The sequence below is a fragment of the Homalodisca vitripennis genome, chromosome 1, assembly GCF_021130785.1.
Source record: "Homalodisca vitripennis isolate AUS2020 chromosome 1, UT_GWSS_2.1, whole genome shotgun sequence".
NCBI lineage: Eukaryota > Metazoa > Arthropoda > Insecta > Hemiptera > Cicadellidae > Homalodisca > Homalodisca vitripennis.
In genome coordinates, this window is record NC_060207.1 from 243,818,591 (window position 1) to 243,836,942 (window position 18,352).

Genomic DNA, 18,352 nt, shown 5'->3' on the forward strand with positions numbered 1-18,352 from the left:
TCGGAATAGCTGGAGTTAAACCATTCTAACGACAGGATGTTGATCGATTGGCTCCATTTCAACTTCAACATCTTGCTTTAACTGTCATCTTGATGCGTTAATGTCAGGTTTACCTCATAGTTTTAACATTGAATTACATTAATTCGATATACACAAAATCCGCTAACACAATAATTGTATCATGAGATAATAACATATTAAGACGCACTACCTGATGAAATTTACCAAGCCAACGGTTATATGTTAAATTATTACCAACATGTGTCTATTTTCTATAATAGAATATGCTGTAAGATTTTGAATCAAATACTTCTTCGATATTGAGATGACCACTGTGAAAAATGCTTTATTGTGAATACCAAAACAATATTTTGGTAATCATCGCTCGTAAACCTTCCAAGAAATTTATTTTAATTTGCATTTAATGGTTAAATTTTTATACATTTATTCCTTAAAATATACCTTAATCTAAAAATCTACCACGTATTCTTGATACAAAAGAAATACATAGAGGTTCCAAATAATGTGTACTATCTGGGAAGTACACCTTAATCATTTTATTACGTGTGATAAATAAATCTACGTAAATTATGAATAGCTATAACTGATTGGAAATGTTAAGTAGAAAAATGTAATTGTCTCAACAAGCTCAATATTTTTCAAGATATCAATATTAGCCAAAATTCTCCATGTGAAATTCTACGAAGTATAATATTTAGCAGCATTTTAAAGAATTGTATTTTTGAGGGTATTCTTACCATCAAAAGGAAGAAACAATATTTATATAAAAAAAGTAAGGAATGGCATATAAGAATAACTTAAAATCCATACAAATAGCAAGAAACTTTGTGTTTGAGTCGCTTAAGCTGCATTTTATTTCTAAATGAGAATGATCTCAATTACATTCCTCTTACTTTATATGTGTAACGAAGTGTTCAGACATATCTCCATTGTAAGTAAATATTATTTTTAAAGAAATGACTCAATTTATCTTTCATACAATTATTATCTATGTGTATACAATATATATATTTCTTCTTTCTATGATGACCCTTATCTATAGAAGGTTAAACTCGTAGTGTTTAACACATTAGTTAGAGAGCGCTATGTTCTCGAAGTGAAAAAATCGCGTGGCTGGCATCAAAAAGATTTGCTCTCAGCCAAATTGGAGTCCCACTTCTATTTTAATACAAAGACCAACATTTTCTCGTATTTTATACGTATTCAATACCAAAACCACCACAGTAACATAGAGAAACTTTTCACGCTTTTACTTATTAACTTAGATGTCGAGTTTATGATACTATTAGATTATTTAAAAAAACTAATTATAGACTGAGTGTTGGCCTTTTTCTGGCGAAAAAATCATATTCCTGTATGTTCAAATAAGGTAACATAGAGATTGAACCGTGCATAAGTCTAAGCTGGAAATATAGATTAACCTATACTTTAAATTTAAAGACTGCTTTGAAACCTACATTAGTTATCTTATATTATCTACATATATATTTTATTGATCGGGAAAGAGGCAAAACCATCATAGAGGTGCAAAACCTACGAAATTGCGTGCGAAGCCACGGGACTGCTAGTTAATTTAAAATTAATATATTTTTCTCAGATCAATCTTTTTCGCTCTCAGATACTTTATTTAATCTGCCATCAACTGAAATAACTCTTGAAACAACTTGAAATAATTTACAATCTATTGATATTTATTTAACAGGTAAATTTATTTCTATTTCTAAAGAAATACTATAGAACGTAGTCGTAAAATATTTGTATCATCATTATTGTCTTTAATTAATATGCATATATAGAATAAAGTCATAGACTATTTGTTATCATCATCATTATCTGTAATTAATATACATATAAAGAATATAGTCATACAATATTTGTTATCATAATTATTTGTTGTAATATATACAGACACTTTACATTTTAAAATATTTCCTGTTGCAAATAAACGAATCTCTAATTTAAAACTCTAACCAAGAGAGTGTAATATTCTCGGAGTAAAAGACTCTCGCGATATCGGTGTCAAAAGCATTCGCTCTCAGCCAAATTGAAGTCTCGCTCGCTGCCGTGTTAATATCTAAACCAACGATTGCTCGTCTTTAACACCACACCTACTTCAGTCTGAAAGCGGACTTTCTTTACGCTTATTCCCTTTAATTAATAATTGAAGGTAATTTAATTAAGCTATCACAATCCAAACACTCTATTTCAGTTTCACTTTATTTACTTATTAATTAATTGATATAGGTACAAAAATAAAGATGAGTACTGAGCACAATTGAAATGTAGAACACATTCTGTTAACATGCTAAAAATACAGAATGTAATATACTTACATTTTTAAGTGAATATTATATTAGTTTTGACAAGATAAAAAACACACACTTATTACATTAATAACCAATGTGATTTTATCTATGACTGAATATAATTCATATAAAATTTGTATCGTTGCATTAAAATGCATGTAATAATTGTTTTAATATTATACAATATACTAATCATAATATTTCCAAAATAGTATATTGTGCGATGTAATGATGAAAAATTATAGGTATAATATTATCTTTTCAATCCTTGATTATACATTGATCGACACATTTATATGTATTCATACATACATACTCCGTGAAGCAATCCTTATTAAAGGTCTGTAATGCTGAACTTTAATCTGGAACCAAGCCTTTTACTTTTAGATTAGCAAAAAGGTTTTAGATTCTCAAAAATTTGTTTCGATGACACAATGGGGGGGGGGTCGAAACATCCCAGATCACCAGAAGGAATGCATTCGAATAATTTCTAACTGTTCGAATGTTAGTTAAATAATAGTCTTGGAAATATAAAAAATAAAACATTTTGAAGACCGGTATTTGGATAGACTTTGTAAAATTGTACATCGGAAAATCACTATGCTAAGCGTTAGTGAATCTATTACATGGGTGCTGGAAAAGTACACCATGGGGGGGGGGCCTTTTTCCTTTCACTAGGATAATTATTGAATTAAATTACTTTGAGATTTGAAGTCGGGTACGGTACTCAATCTCTACATCGTAATACTGGTATTAAGAATTAATACTAGCCACCTGTCACCCTTTACGCAACAACTGGAGGATTCAAACAGGAAATAACTACGGATTAGCCAATATAGGCTTTTCAGAGAGCACACAATGTGTACCTAGTACTAAGGACATGTTTTAAATACACAGGAATACCAAACTGGCAGAAACCCAATATCTTGAAAATTCAGTTTTATCTTGCTAGAAAATGTTGTGTTATTGTAAATAAACTACTATCCTTACATCAGAACTAAGACAGCCTAACTAGCTTTATTGTCAATGTAGGATGTTATACCTATATGTTATACTATATTCTTAACCACAACATCAGTACCAACAGAACTATGAATCCATTAGTGTGCTCCAAATAATATATACAATAATAATAATAAAACTGAAGTGAACAATACCTGAAAACCTGTTCTGAACGGAAATTTAAAAACTAAGATAGTTATGATTAAAATACCACCAGATTTTTAAAATTTAATGATCACATTTGAAGTGGGGGGGAGTGAGGAAAACACAATCTTTTGACTAATACAACCTTATCAATATAGGTTTATATTCTTCAACAGAGCTCAAATATCAACTTAATTAATGATTCCAGAGTGTATTTTTCATACCCTAGAATACTAGTCCTAGAATAACCGGTGTTACGACAAAGATTTAAAAAATAAACGAAATTATCCGTTAGACTCAATGTATACATGGGATGGCGATCTCTCCGGAAATTGAGAATTTTACACCGGATGTGGGAGAGACAAACAGGAATAACAATTTTATACTCAGGTAGAGGGGACACCAAGAGGAAGTGTACGATGTCACCGGAAGTTTAATTTTAATATTGAAGCTGCTAAACTGGAATAAATAAATATCGTAACATTCTGTATCACAATTGATATATTTATTATAAGGCAATACCGTCAATTGGAATTTTCACTTTGTTCCTTAAACCAGAAGTGGAAAATCAAAACAGGAAACAAGTAGTTTTTGACTAATGTAGACATTGTAGACCCACATGTGAACATACAATAGTCTTGCTCATGGTAACTAGATAAACTGAACTATGAAAAAGAAAGTAGTTTCAAATATACAGGAATATTGAAACGAGAATGACCCATACCTAAAAAAGATGTATATATATATATATATATATATATATATATATATATATATATATTAGTAAAATTTTTATAAATGGCAATAGCCTTATTTAAATTTTCAATAAAAATCGAATCACAAAAAGTACTTGCTTCGCCGGGACTCGAACCCGGATCTCCCACTTGATATACATAGTACTGCGTAGAAACTTTGCAATGCAGTAAGAGTGGTTATGGGTGAAAGAAAATCGGTAATTGTAATATTTAAATGTATTCCACAAATCGAAAGTCGGGTGCAAAAATTTGAAATAGTGAATACAGTATTTGATTAATATAGATCTTTAGGCTCACATACTTTTTTATTCTTGACCTTGAAACTAAGATGCATTGAATCATGTGTTTTTAATCATCCATAAATGCTAAACTGGAAGTAACCAATGTATAATATACCGCAAGTACCACAATTCTGGAGGTTAAACCAATTTTTTGGATAAGAAAAATTTAAAATATTTACTGCATTTATGTTTAGTTAGATTTGTGGTTACAAATAATGACAGTGGTACATTTGGACACAACAGGAGACTAGTTTGTAAAACCTGATTGTTAACGAATACTATTGAGCGAATGCTGTAAAATAAAGAATAGATACAACATGTGCAGCTAGACGATAATGACCGCTAAAAGATAAAAAAAGGTAATGATGGACAATTTTAATAATTAATGATAATCATAACTTATTCATTTTATATATTTCATCGCTGATTACCTTGTAACCACCCTTAATCGTTTCTGTCCTTGATTACTCCAACACTCTATTTAAACTCATAATAATAATTTTCCTAAGCTCTGATTCCCCTTTAGCGTTTTTCACCATGACTTCCACTTATTTCCGTTACTACCGACGTTTCTTTGTTCCTACTTTATCATCTTTCTTATCATAGTGTCCCCTCCCACTGGCTCTACAAAATTCATTTTCTTTCTGCTGATACGTCGCAATTTCCTCTTCTCCTTATAAATCTCCTTCTACTCGCCCACAGTTCCCAAGCAACCGGCGTTTTCCTCATTCTCCTTGCATCGTGTCCTAGTTCCATCTGTCACTCTCATCCTGAAAATTTGCCCTAACCAGAGAAACAAGGTTTAACTGAGCCGCTGTGATGGTCTTCTTTTCACAGTACTAGCTGATCCACGCGTCCTTCAGCTTCCTGCTCTGGAACTGCACTACTAGTGATGGCTCGCGTTTACTGTTGTAGGATGGAACTCTGTGGGCTGCTTCAATGTGGTTGTCCAACACCTCCACTTCCAACGCCTCCCCACGTCCTTCATCAAGCTCATCACGTCTTCTTGGGTCGTTACTGGTGCACCGGTGATCTCGATGTTGTTACGCCGACTGTACTGCCCCAGAGTCTGGACCCTCTCCCGCAGCTCGATTACAGAGTTGCTCATCTCTCCGTGTTAAGCATTTTTTTGTTTTCCTTTTTCAAAGAGACTGGTTTTCTACTTGCTGTACATTTCCAATGAATTCATTACTCTGATCCATCTTATCAGATATAAACTGTAATGAATCGGTCAAGCTCCCCATTTCATCGCGGACACAAAATTCTGCAAATACTTCTTTTTTGAAGTCGCACAAAACTTTTTTTGAGGTATTCTTAGGTTATATTCGTATCTATGATCGTAGATGCTTCACTTCTGCAATCCTTGCGTTTCCAGTCTCGGGAGGATCTAGATTTTCTACCTTCTTCTTTTACGCTTTCAAAATTGAATTCTTCTATAATTATAACTGATTTATCGAGGTCTAACAAACAGCACTGGTTATCTCTATTCTATTTATTCATAGAAGTTTAACAGAGGAGAGATTACGTACGTAACATTGTGTATCTCTACCAGCTGATAAAATAGAAGCCATATGTTTCAAGTGGTTGTTGTTGTAGTCAAACTTTGTCAGTTACAATAATGTCATCCGCGAGTGTGGAATTTTGGAAGCTGGGAAAGAAGATAGTCGGAGCTGGTTTCAATTACAAGTGAGTGCTTTTACAGTAACCGTATTATTTATAATTGCAGTGGAGAATACATTATATGTAGTAGATTTTACCCATGATTGTGGTATTGATAACTGTGTCAAATATAGGACATACGTAGAATAACCTAAAACATTTCAAAATTACTTTTATATAATATCATGCATGAATACAAAAGTTTGAGTAGAGTTTTGATTCATAATACGCAGTTAGTATTTCTAATTTTTAAAATGCAGGAACTTTGAAGTTTGATAATAATTGCTTCAATGATTGTTATTAAATACATTACAGATTCATTCGAACAAATAACATTTCGTTACGTAAACAAACAGAGAATTAAGAACAAGTACTTAAATAATATTTCACATTTAATAAATATTTATTAGCTAGTGAGTCTACATTCTTAAACCACTTGTGGTCGTTATTTGTATTCTATAAATGCAGGAATATTTTAAACTTAACGACTATACGAGTATTACTATAGTTTTTTTATAATATGGTTCATGACTATAACCACCACTTAAATGACTTCATCGGAATTTAATATTGAAATGTATTTAATTTTTATAGTTTACGCTCAAAGTAGGCTATACAATTAAGTTTAAATTTTTCATAGTAATTCTGAAAATAAATTTTGGACAATATTCAGCCCCAAAATAAGTTATGTTCCAAATTTAAATTTACATGATTACTTACTTATTCGTAGATGATTTTAGTGTTTAATTATAATATTCGACCCTATTTTTTAACTGAAGTATGTTATTAACACCTATTGCTTTAACACATAACCTTTTAAATCAATGCTTGATTTGAACTTAATATTTTGATCCTACAGCCGGTATTGTAATATAAATCTTAAATAAGCAAAAATAACTTAATTGATTTTATGTAAAAATATCTACGAGCTACTAGAAAACAAAACAAAGTTTTAACGATACATATTTACTTGATTCCTGGGGGAGACAAACAAGGTACTTTGGGATTATACCAACCACACCCAGACATGAATCGTTATTTGACATTTTGCTTCTACTGATTACTAAATTAGCGTAGAACTATCTTTCGTCAATATAAAACAGGAATTGTCTTTTCGCAAACCCCTCCCCATCCTCAGACAGAGGTCAAAGTCGAGCGGTCTAGTAGATAACGTGATTGCAGAGTCTCGCCGCCCGTTCGGCAGGTCTGTCGCTTTGTTGTACTTTCGTGTTTTCCTGTGTGTGTAATAGATTAGTGATAAGTGACACTATGAGAATTATGGATTTACCCAGGAGCAAAGAGGGGGCCATTCGTTTTTTACAAGATCATGACTTATTGCCTAAATCTAAAATATGCGTGGCGGTCGGCAGTTGCGGCTGAAGGCGGAAATCCACTACACTCACTCATTCTTGATATTGCTGTATTCTGGGCGTCACAGGAAAACCATTAACAAATTGATAACCGTTGTAAATTTTAATTTTGTAATTAAAGAGTTTTTTTTTTCGTTGTATAATGTTTGTTTCTATAAATTTATATTTTTGTGTTCTTCATACTGGTGTGGTCGGTATAATCCCTCGTCAAAACTTTCAAAAAGTCAAAGCTGTTATTAATATCCTGGTAGTTAGTTGTTATTCCCGCAGTTTGATTATTGAGTTTTCAAGGCTTAGTAAGTTCCAAAGGTAAACTACGTTATAATCTTAAGTTTGATACCGATCTTAGAGAAACTTCTGATTGTTAGTGGAATTTCATTATTTAAACCTTTTAATAATCGAAACATGTTCGTCTGTTATAATAGGTTTAGTTCTCAAGAAATAGTATTACCATTACCCATTACCTTGTATCACGTTATTCATGACCAATGAACAGTATTTTAATATTAATGGTTTTAGTAATATCTTTTAAGTATTGGTCGTTTAGCGCAATTCTTTGTTGGAGCATCTTCGTGAAATTTGTAGCTACCCTTTAAAATAGGTCCTCTTTGGCTCCATATCATTGAAATGTTATTCAATGATATGACATTATTCACTAAGCCGCCAATAGTGTGATGATTATTTGCATATAGTCTCTCCAAGTATTCTATAGAAAGAAATCGCCCGTCCTAATTTGGGCCAAATCCCTGAAGTGAGGAGATCTTTTGCCTAGATTTTATTGATACGCCCTGGATATTGTGAAGAACTACTGACATGAAATCTTTTTTTGTGGACCATGGAACCATCTTGTTAATACCTTATTATAGAAGGGGTACGTATGTAAGTTGACGCAGAAGTCTAATCCGAGGGTACGTTATTTGCGAGACAGTTACTTAAGGTTCTATTTTATCAATCAGCAAAAATATAGATAAGAAATAACGATTAAAAATGCAGTCACAGGGGACTCTACCATCCATGCCTTTCCTGAAATTCCACTCACACCTAGTCCCGTTTTAAATGCTTTAATGTGACCACTTTTTTGTCATGTCAAAGGAATGGCCGCTAGGAGCCAGAAGAAAATCTTAAATTAGAGGACAGGTTGAGTAGTAGATCATTTTAAAGGCCTTTATTAGTACGAGGGTCAGTCAAATATAAACAAGACTTTTAACTTATACGTTTATTAAAGCTAAACAATACAATGATTACATGTTTACTGCTTTTCTACATAGTCTCCCTCAACTCTCACACACTTTTCCCAGCGTGAGGATATCTTATGGATCCCTTCTTCTTAAAAGATTTGAGGTTGTGTCTTGAACCAATTGCACACAAATTCCTGTACTTCTTCATCGCTTTCAAAACAGTTTCCACCAAGTGCTTGTTTGAGAGGACCAAAGAGGTGAAAGTCACATGGAGACGAATCTGGGCTGTAGGGAGGATGTTCCAATGTTTCCCCAATGAATTTGGCGTAATTTCTCTTGGGTCAAGGCAGCTGTGTGAGGCCTAGCATTGTCATGAAGCAAAAAGACATCTCTGATTGGCTGATTACGCCTTTTGTTCCGAAAGGCTGTGTTTGCTTGCTCAAGAAGTTGACAGTAATAAGCAGCGTTCACAGTACGACGTTCGTGTAAAAAGTCAATAAGAAAAACGCCTTTGCAGTCAAAAAAGATGGTGGCAAGAACTTTCCCAGCAGACAACCGTGTTTTGGCTTTCACAGGGCGAGTTTCGTCTTTCCTTCGCCACTCCATTGACGCCATTTTGGATTCAGGAGTGTAGTGATGGACCCACGTTTCATCACAGGTTATTATGCGATTTAAAAAAACCATTCCCCTCTCTCTCAAGCCGATTCAAAAGCCTTTTGGCAAATGTCTCTCCGGGTTTGTTTTTGATCGAGAGTCAGAAGCCGAGGGACCCATCTTGCACAAATTTTCCGAAAACCCAGAATGCACACTACCATGACTAATTTCCACTTCACTGGCAATTTCATCTATCGTTAAGCGTCGATCATTTTCAAGAAGTTCACGAACAGCACAAATGTTCTCATTAGTCAAACTGGTCCTTGGACGCCTATTGTGACTTTCATTTTCAACTGTTTCACGTCCGCCTTTGAACTTTTTAACCCAATCGTACACTTGAGAACGTGATCCCCAAACTGAGTTGTCAGTCTAACAAAAATTTCACTTGGTTTAACACCTTCGTTTGTCAAGAACTTAATAATAATTCGTTGCGCAACTGCAGGTACAACCTCTTGTTCAGACATGGCTACAATGACAAACAAAACAGCACTGAGAACGCATTGTTGCAGCTTTCCCCCTCCCCCAGGCTGCCCCCTACCACTACTGCAACATGGCTACCTGCTACAACCTGGACGTTGGGTATAGTAATAAAAGTCCTGTTTATATTTGACTGACCCTCTTAGAATATAACGCCGCAAATCCGACCTTAAAAGGTTGACTCTTTAAAAAACTACGCTGATTTGAAGTTTGAAACATTTACAATGTAGATCCTGTAGTAAGAGGTCTAATATTCTTGTCTTTGCTCAAGTTGTGAACGTTTAACTTAGTAAATGAATACTCGACTTAAGAAATAATTTTTAAGTTTATTAATAATTGACTCTTCACTTCAAATATTGTTCATTTAAATTGATTTCCTTCTTGGGCAGTACTTACGGTAAAATGTTTTACCGAACTCCTTGTAGACCATCTTACATTAGATGATGTGAAGATTCAATAACTACCTTGAAACTGTTTCTGAAGTCCAGTATTAATTTACTACGTTAAACTTTCACTACGTGAGTCAAGACAAGAATATTAAACGATCTAGAACCTACATTGTAAATGTTTCAAACTTTAGATAAGCGTAATTTACTACACTGTATATGCTCTAATTTATGATTTCCTTCTGACTCCTTGCGGGCAATCCCCCTGACATGACGGAAACATTTTAGTACCTGCAAAAAGTAGATTTATATGTGCAGTAATTATGTACCGAGTTTTATTGCTTTACCTGTAATCGTTCGGTTATTATGAAGCCCGTGTGTGATTTATGTTCCAGTAACCCTCAAACCAATGTAAATGGTCTGAGAGGAGAAGGCTTTACAAGGACCAGATTGGAAGTGATTTTGCGGCTAAAGACAACCAAAGTTTGATTTACTTAATTCGATTACCTTCCAATACTTGTTAAGCTCATTAGAATACACCTTGCTATTTAGGGTTACTAAGTTTTCTGCTCATGTGTCTGTCAGAAATTTGGAAATTGTTACTGGCCTCCAGAGAGCGAGAATACTAATGAAGTAAATAGCATAATACCTAACTTGCTAATGTATTCTTATGTAAGATTTTTTAATATATTTGTGTGTATAAATATTAAGCCTCATTTTACCACTGTAATCTCAATCAAACAAAGTAATATGAAACTTAAATAATACTTTAGATAGAGATTAAAACAACAGAATGAAACTTGAATGAATTTCCAATTACAATTTTGGGATATCTAAAAATATCTTAAATTACCAAAATTTAAAATCTGGATCCAAAGATAGTGTGAATTAGTGTGAATGAGTGAAATGTAAGTCTGACTGTGTGTGAGTGTGTAGAGTATTTGCTGTTTGAATGTATGACGACTGCTATAAAATGATATATATTGTCTAAAAGCAATAAAGAAATGATTTGATTTGATTTGATTTGACAATGTTTGTAAATGTACTGAAAGAACTATTATACTTAGGTTTATAATAATTTCTAGATATAACTCTCGATTCTGAAATTACTTGATATATTGAATCTCTTGTCCTAAACTCTAATTCTTATTATTTCAGATTAAACTGTATAGTTTGATTGATGATGTTAATCTTTAATACTTACTAGTTTGATGCCTCGAGTACGTAGTTATTGTAGGCTACATAGTTTGCCCTTTGTAATAAAGATTTTTTTAACTTACAGTACATGTTCTTCCATAACCTTACATTTGTTTCAGACTTATATGTGCTGACAGAAACATTCCACTTCCAACAAAACCAGTAATTTTTATGAAACCTACAACTGCTTATATTACTCAAGGACAAAATATTCAGGTATTCATTTTTTCAAAAATTATCATCACCAACGTGTGTTGAATGACATCTAACAAAATAAGTCTCACTTAAGAAAATGTTTTAAACATTGGGTACATCTGGCGGAGCGTTTTTAAGTTCCTAAACGACTATATTACTTGCACGTTACACTTTACAATATTCTCATTCATTAGTAGCCAAAAGGGTGGTGGGTACCGGAAGAACGCGTGGTCATAAATGTTAGACGTAATCTACGTCAAGCCAGACCACCTAACCTAACTGTTAGCTGCCATCTACGAGCTAGTAAATTTACATTTGTTACATATAATTAATGAAACTTCCGTAATTTTAAAATAACCCAACTTACCAAAGGTTTTTTGCTAATTAACAACTTTCAAGCAGTTTCCTGTGAGAAAAGCATACTTAAAAGGGTAACAGCTGTGAAAGATCTGTTTATTGTTAATGAAAATACAATGTATTTATTCTGTCAGATTGTGTAAATGAATAAATTCTCACATATAAACATGAAAATGTGTTCTTCAAATTGCAGATATCGAACTTTGTACTTAAGTTATATGAAATAAAAATACCAACAAATTATAATTTGTGATTTTCTTTAATTGTGTGCCTGTTCAAATTATTTAAAGCCGAATAAAAAAACACCGTATAGTTATAAAATGTTTGCAGGACACCTACTATTTGTAGATTTTTAAAACAAATTCCAACCTTACTTTTTTAGACGAAATCTGTCAACACATTAGCGAGCACGAAAACCTTATAGGTCTGCTTGCACAAGGCGGGAGCAACAAACATTTTGTTAGCTTTTTTGTTGTTACCGGCTTTTGCAAACGCACCTTTTAAGTGGTCATGCTCGTTTAGGCGTTGACGGACGTGGGGGTTTCACAGCACCTAATGTCACATTAACTAAAGACGTATTTGTGTCATATCACCTAAAATTCAACCGTTTAATAAGGTCGATTCTCATAGCACCTAATGTCATAGTACCTAATCTCACAACACCGAAATAAATACCCGACAGTCGCACGGCCTCTACAAAATTGTGCCGGGGTTTTATTGCACCTAATCTCACACCACCTAAAAGGAAGTGGTGGGGCTCTCTGGAGGGGTAGGCTGCCATCGCTGTCAGTGGCCAGTGGGCGACCGTCAGTCGCATGACTAATAAATGACTGTATATCCATTGGGATTTATAGTTGATAATTACAGCTAGTCCTGTATTTTGTTTTAAAAGTGCTTACATTGCTAAGAACTTTATAATAATAGTTCTGTCATAAATCGGACATACATTATTTTACTTCTTTAATTTAAACTTAAAAATTAAGAACAGAAGGACTTCATAAACAAATCTTTGGTTTGCGCTAAAATTTTTAGTAACTCTTCTCAATAGAATATTGCAAAAGTGCAAGATGGTTTAATTTATACAATTTTTACAATGACCCCATGTTTGAGAAATACTCCCTGTAAATATTAAATACAAGAGAAAATGTATCCTATTGACCTAAATGTTTCTCCAATGGCGTGGATATTTTGGTCACCCAGTAGGTTAAATTATGTATAGAAAATGTGATTAAGATCTGATTAAGTATGAATTAAGTCAATATGAATTTTAATACCTTAAAAAATAGTTTGACCTAATATATACTGAAACAATTAATAAAACCAATACTTGTTATAATAGACGATTTTTAATTTAATTTTCATCAAATAACAGTTTGATAGATATGATTGTATACATTTGAATCAGAACAACAATTTTATGATCTAGGTATGAGAGTAATACAACTATTCCTAATAATAATGGACGTACGTCTGAGGGTTTCTCAAGAACGCCTAAACTATTCAATTTTATTATGTATAATTAGTTGAATGAATGAATGAATTGATTGATTTATTTCCCAAATATATGTACAATATTACAATCCAAACTGTACAACTAACTTCTAAAAAATTTGTATTACATTACCGAACGGAGTTTGAAATGAGAACAAAGAATACATATCATAAGAAATAATCATCATAAAATAAACATCATAAAAATAACATCATGTAGAAAACATTGTCCTCGGGAAATGAGCCTGCATGGGCTATGATGCCTGTGCGCAGACTCGAGTTGCTCACGCCTGAAGAAATAACGAACTGGATATACATAAACAAAATTAATATAATATATAATACAAAATAATACACTATTATATACCACATACATACGTGAATATGAATTGAATATATTAAAAGGTAAAAACTGTTTAATTTTAATATGTACCTGTTTTAAAGAATTGAATATTATTAATTTTAAAAACATTCACATATTAGCAACAAGGGTAAATAAGCAGGGTCACTGCAGATTATAATGGGGTAGTAATGATGGGATAGGAGTGGTGGCTGTTCACATGTCAAACTGTCCGCCCGTAGTTCGTAGACAACACTGCCTCGGCCTCCTCAATAGACAATGATAATATCCACTAGTTAACTTTCCTTTTAAAGATAATTGTAGAAATTTCATTGAAAAAACTAAAATTAGGAAACTGTTTACTTATATTAATAAAAAGCACGTGAGCTAGATAGTATGAGTTGGTGTTTGAATAAGATTTAGTTAATTGCAGTGGTAGAATTCCTGTTGATCTAGAATAACGTGTGTTATGGGTGTGTTGAGTTCTTTCAAATAAATCATATACATTTTTATACATGGGTATTAAAAGAAATTTTATAAAAAGTTGTCTTATTGTAAAAATTTTAGTTTCTTGAAATAAAATGGATGTTGAAAATCTATGACATTTTTTAAAAGCTACTTTCAAAATTGATTTCTGAACCGTAAACAAAGGATCAAGATTTGATTTAAAAGCTGCCCCCCAAGAAATTATCCCAAATGCAAAAAGAGAGTTATTATTAATAGTAGTACGATTAATTTCTCATTGTAAGAATGCTCTTATAAAGTGTTTCCTAGAATTCTGGTAGTTTTTTAGGAATCTTTGCATATCTAAACCTAAACGTATGTAAGATGTACAAAAATTGCAAAAGGTAGTTTATGAGACAGAAAAGTTGGTCTTTTATAAGGCTATTCAAGTGAAAAGTTTAAAATTAAATTAAACAGCGGAATGTACTTAAGAGAGGTCCGGTAAAAACTCATTGAACAATTTGCCATAGCAGTTATCACTTGCAAAATTGTAATAATCCTAAAATATGATAAATATATTTAAAATTTAGAATAATATTTAGCTGCACTGTCAGTCTGAAGAAGATACTCTCAGTATGCATCAGCAGTTAATTATATTCTGAATGTAAGTGTTCAGGTTACCTACATAATTTTATTTATTGAAATATTTTGTACTAAGTTTGCAAACCACATTTTAGAAACACTTGTTGAATATTTAACACACACACACACGCACGCACGCACGCACGCACACAACAAACACACTGTTAATGACTGCGTGAGTGAATGTGTAGTTAGGATATATTTTATGATGCATTTGACTATTGCAATACAATGTTACATATTGTCAAACACGCAATAAAGAGATTATGAATTATGAATTATGTACCACCTATGTAAGTTAATACAACATATGAATTTTAAGTTTAGCTCAGTCCAGTTCATTGTTCTTAGCTGAACCCTTCCCAACATGGCTACGTTGTGTATTTTAGCATAGTTATCCAACAAAAATGTCTTATACTTCAATCTATTTTAATGTTGAGTACAAGAAAATTTTTAGCTCAAACGTAAAATCTCAGTAATATTTAAATTCTGCTAATTTATTACATTGAAAAATAAATCTTTTAATAATGTATTCGAACGCATCCGTAGAATATGTGTTTATCCGAAATTTGACTTAACAAAAACATCGTATTTCAGCTCGAGGACTGGCGAGAGAACAATCAAAGACGCAAATTAGATCACTAAAACACACTGAGTTACTATTGAATACTTCCGATTCCTGTTATACAACCTCGATTGGTAACTTTCTTGTTACACAATAATATAACAGCCCATATATCTGAGTCTAAATTTCAAACATGCTACACCTTCTTAATATTATCACTTAGCACTTTCTAAATTAAAACATGAGAATCTTGTTTCCTTGATTACTTCAAGCATACCTTCATTTATTGCTCATTAGATTATAGATTTTTAAATGTAATTTTTAGGTTATAAATTTTTAAATGTATTTTTAAATGTAGATTTTTAGATGTTTTAAAATATTAAACAAAATACTTCATTATCAATCCTTTTCACTGTTTAGATACCTAAGGAGCTTGAAGTAAACGAAGACGTCGAGCTGGGTGTTGTAATTGGGAAAAATTGCAAGAACGTAAAGCCTTCAGAAGGGCTAGAATATGTTACGGGATACTGCCTTGCTCTAGACCTCACTGCGACCAACTTTATGGTGAGATTGAAGCTTCTGCTCCTTTTGGATGCTTTATGTGAATGACCGTTGTTTCCATTAAGGATAGTTATAATAGTCATGGATCTCTTGTCGAAATTCACCAATATACACGTCAGAGCTTTTAATTATTATCTTGCATTATTACCCAGTACTAGAACTTGTATTTAATACCATGTAGGCACAATCAAATTAATTTTGGAGTTAAGTAAATACTTATATCTAAATTTTTTTTTTTTTCAATTTATTATATTTTGTTTTTGAGATTTTGATTCAATAATTCCAAGATATATATATACTTACATAAAACTTAAACAAGAGTTATAAGTTTTTAATGAATAATATCATACAGTAACAAATTTCACAATGATTCCAGAACGAAGCGAGAAAGAAAGGTCTGCCCTGGGACCTCTGTAAAGGGTTTGACACCGCATGCCCTGTGGGCAGCTTCATCCCCAAGCAGAAGATCCCGGACCCCAGTAACGTGCGGTTGTGGTGTCGCCTAAATGGGGAGATGAAGACTGACGCCAACACCTCGGACATGATATTCTCTGTGGGGGAGTTGATCAGCTATATCTCCCAGTACATGACCTTGGAGCCCTACGACCTTATCCTGACAGGATCCTCCCGCGGCAACTGCCAGATACACCCCGGGGATGTCCTGGAGGGTGGACTGGAGGAACTTGTCACTTTCAAGTTTTCTGTCGCGGCCGCCAGCTGAACATCACAAAATATCTAAAACCTATATTCTGTGAAAAGTTATATGATTTTCGATGTGTTTTAAACATCTTTAACTCGAATATAAACAAACTAGTTTCATAAATTTATAATCTTATCGTGTTTCTTATTACGATGTGGTGAAAATATAATTCTGTTGGCCTAGTGTTATCTAAAATACAATAGTAAATGCTTTAGTTTGCAGTCTGAATACGATGGTTTATTTCGATAATTTAAGAGATCTTCAGGACTCTAAATTTAAAAATGTATTTAAAACAATAAATTAATATTTTTATTAAGCATTTATCAAAGCATCTCCCACCAGCAACTTATCATTAAAGAAATCATATTTCTTCTTTATGATCACAAGACAATTGCCGTATAAGTTGGCCTACAGAGTTTGAAGTTGTAATACAAAACTTTCTATGATGTTAAAAAATACATCGATATTGAAAATAATAAACATTGTTTCATTAGCAGTCTGCGTGAATGTTTAAAAAGTTACTTTGTAAATTGGTATTATGTGTAATTATATTGCCAATGAGAAAACACAGAATAAACCAATCAATTGTAGATAAACCGCTCGCAAATAAACCTGCGCAGAAGCACATTTCTGAGCAGCCACGCGCAGGAGGGGCTCCCTCCAGTGGTAGGGAGTGGGACAAGCATCTCCTCGTCTCTGTTTTATCAGTTGTGTGGGTGTGTCTCGTTCGCGCCCTAATGTTTAACTGTAACTATTTACCTATTGTATAATTATCTTGTATCTTTGTGTGTAGGCATATACAAGCGTAAAATATTAATAGAACAGACTATTATAGCCATAGATTTATCCAGGGAGCTTGCATTTGGTGTGAGGTTAGCAGCTAAGTAACAGTGGCAGTTCAGGGGATGGAACAGCGGGCGAGTGCCGAGCAGTGGTGGGGATACTGGGAGAGAGCAGAATCACAGTGGCGGAGTGGTATTTACCCCACCCTGCGTGAACTGAAATCGCCCAGTGTCTTTTTGTAAGCGGTTTACATATAGTAAACAGTGTAAATGATGAAGGATCTTTTGTATTTTCAAGTAACTTGTCAAAACCTGTTATGATTTTACTTTGATGGGTAGTTGGTTTTAAACGAAGGTCGAATATTTAAACAAATATCTACAGTGTCGACTTCACAGCAAAAATTAAAAGGCATATTTTACTGTGTTTTTTTTTTTTGACTGGAATTGCTGATGGCAAATAAAATGACCGGAGCACTTAAACTCGTGTGTGGTAGTTATATTACCTCACTTTCTCGCCTGTACGTTATTGTTAATTTAATGTTATCTTGCGAAGACGTAGTGTACTGAAATTTGGAACATAGCTCAGAATAATTGGAAGACAGTCTCCGTAAAATGTTATTTCCTAATTTACGAATATATGTGTAATATATACACATATGAGAGTGCACATATCTATAGGTTAGAGTCCTTTAAACAGAGGAAACGCCTGCCACTTTAAAATCAATCCACATGTGTTGCTGGATAATGTAGTTTTTATAGGTTTGCAGACGCAAATGTACTCGGACTGTGCCTAATTTTGTACAAAAGATTCGCAAGGAAATATTCCAACAAATTTATCGGTTGCA

The 18,352-nt window shown here is 33.2% G+C and overlaps 1 protein-coding gene across 1 annotated transcript; it reads left to right on the plus strand.

Moving 5' to 3' along the window:
• The first annotated feature begins 5,502 nt into the window (after positions 1 to 5,502).
• Positions 5,503 to 16,953, plus strand: LOC124353213 (acylpyruvase FAHD1, mitochondrial-like). Its single transcript, XM_046803107.1, has 4 exons — positions 5,503 to 6,195; positions 11,550 to 11,646; positions 15,885 to 16,028; positions 16,402 to 16,953. The coding sequence occupies exons 1-4, from the start codon at positions 6,128 to 6,130 to the stop codon at positions 16,744 to 16,746; spliced, it is 654 nt and encodes a 217-aa protein (XP_046659063.1). The 5' UTR covers positions 5,503 to 6,127; the 3' UTR covers positions 16,747 to 16,953.
• The last annotated feature ends 1,399 nt before the right edge of the window (positions 16,954 to 18,352 follow it).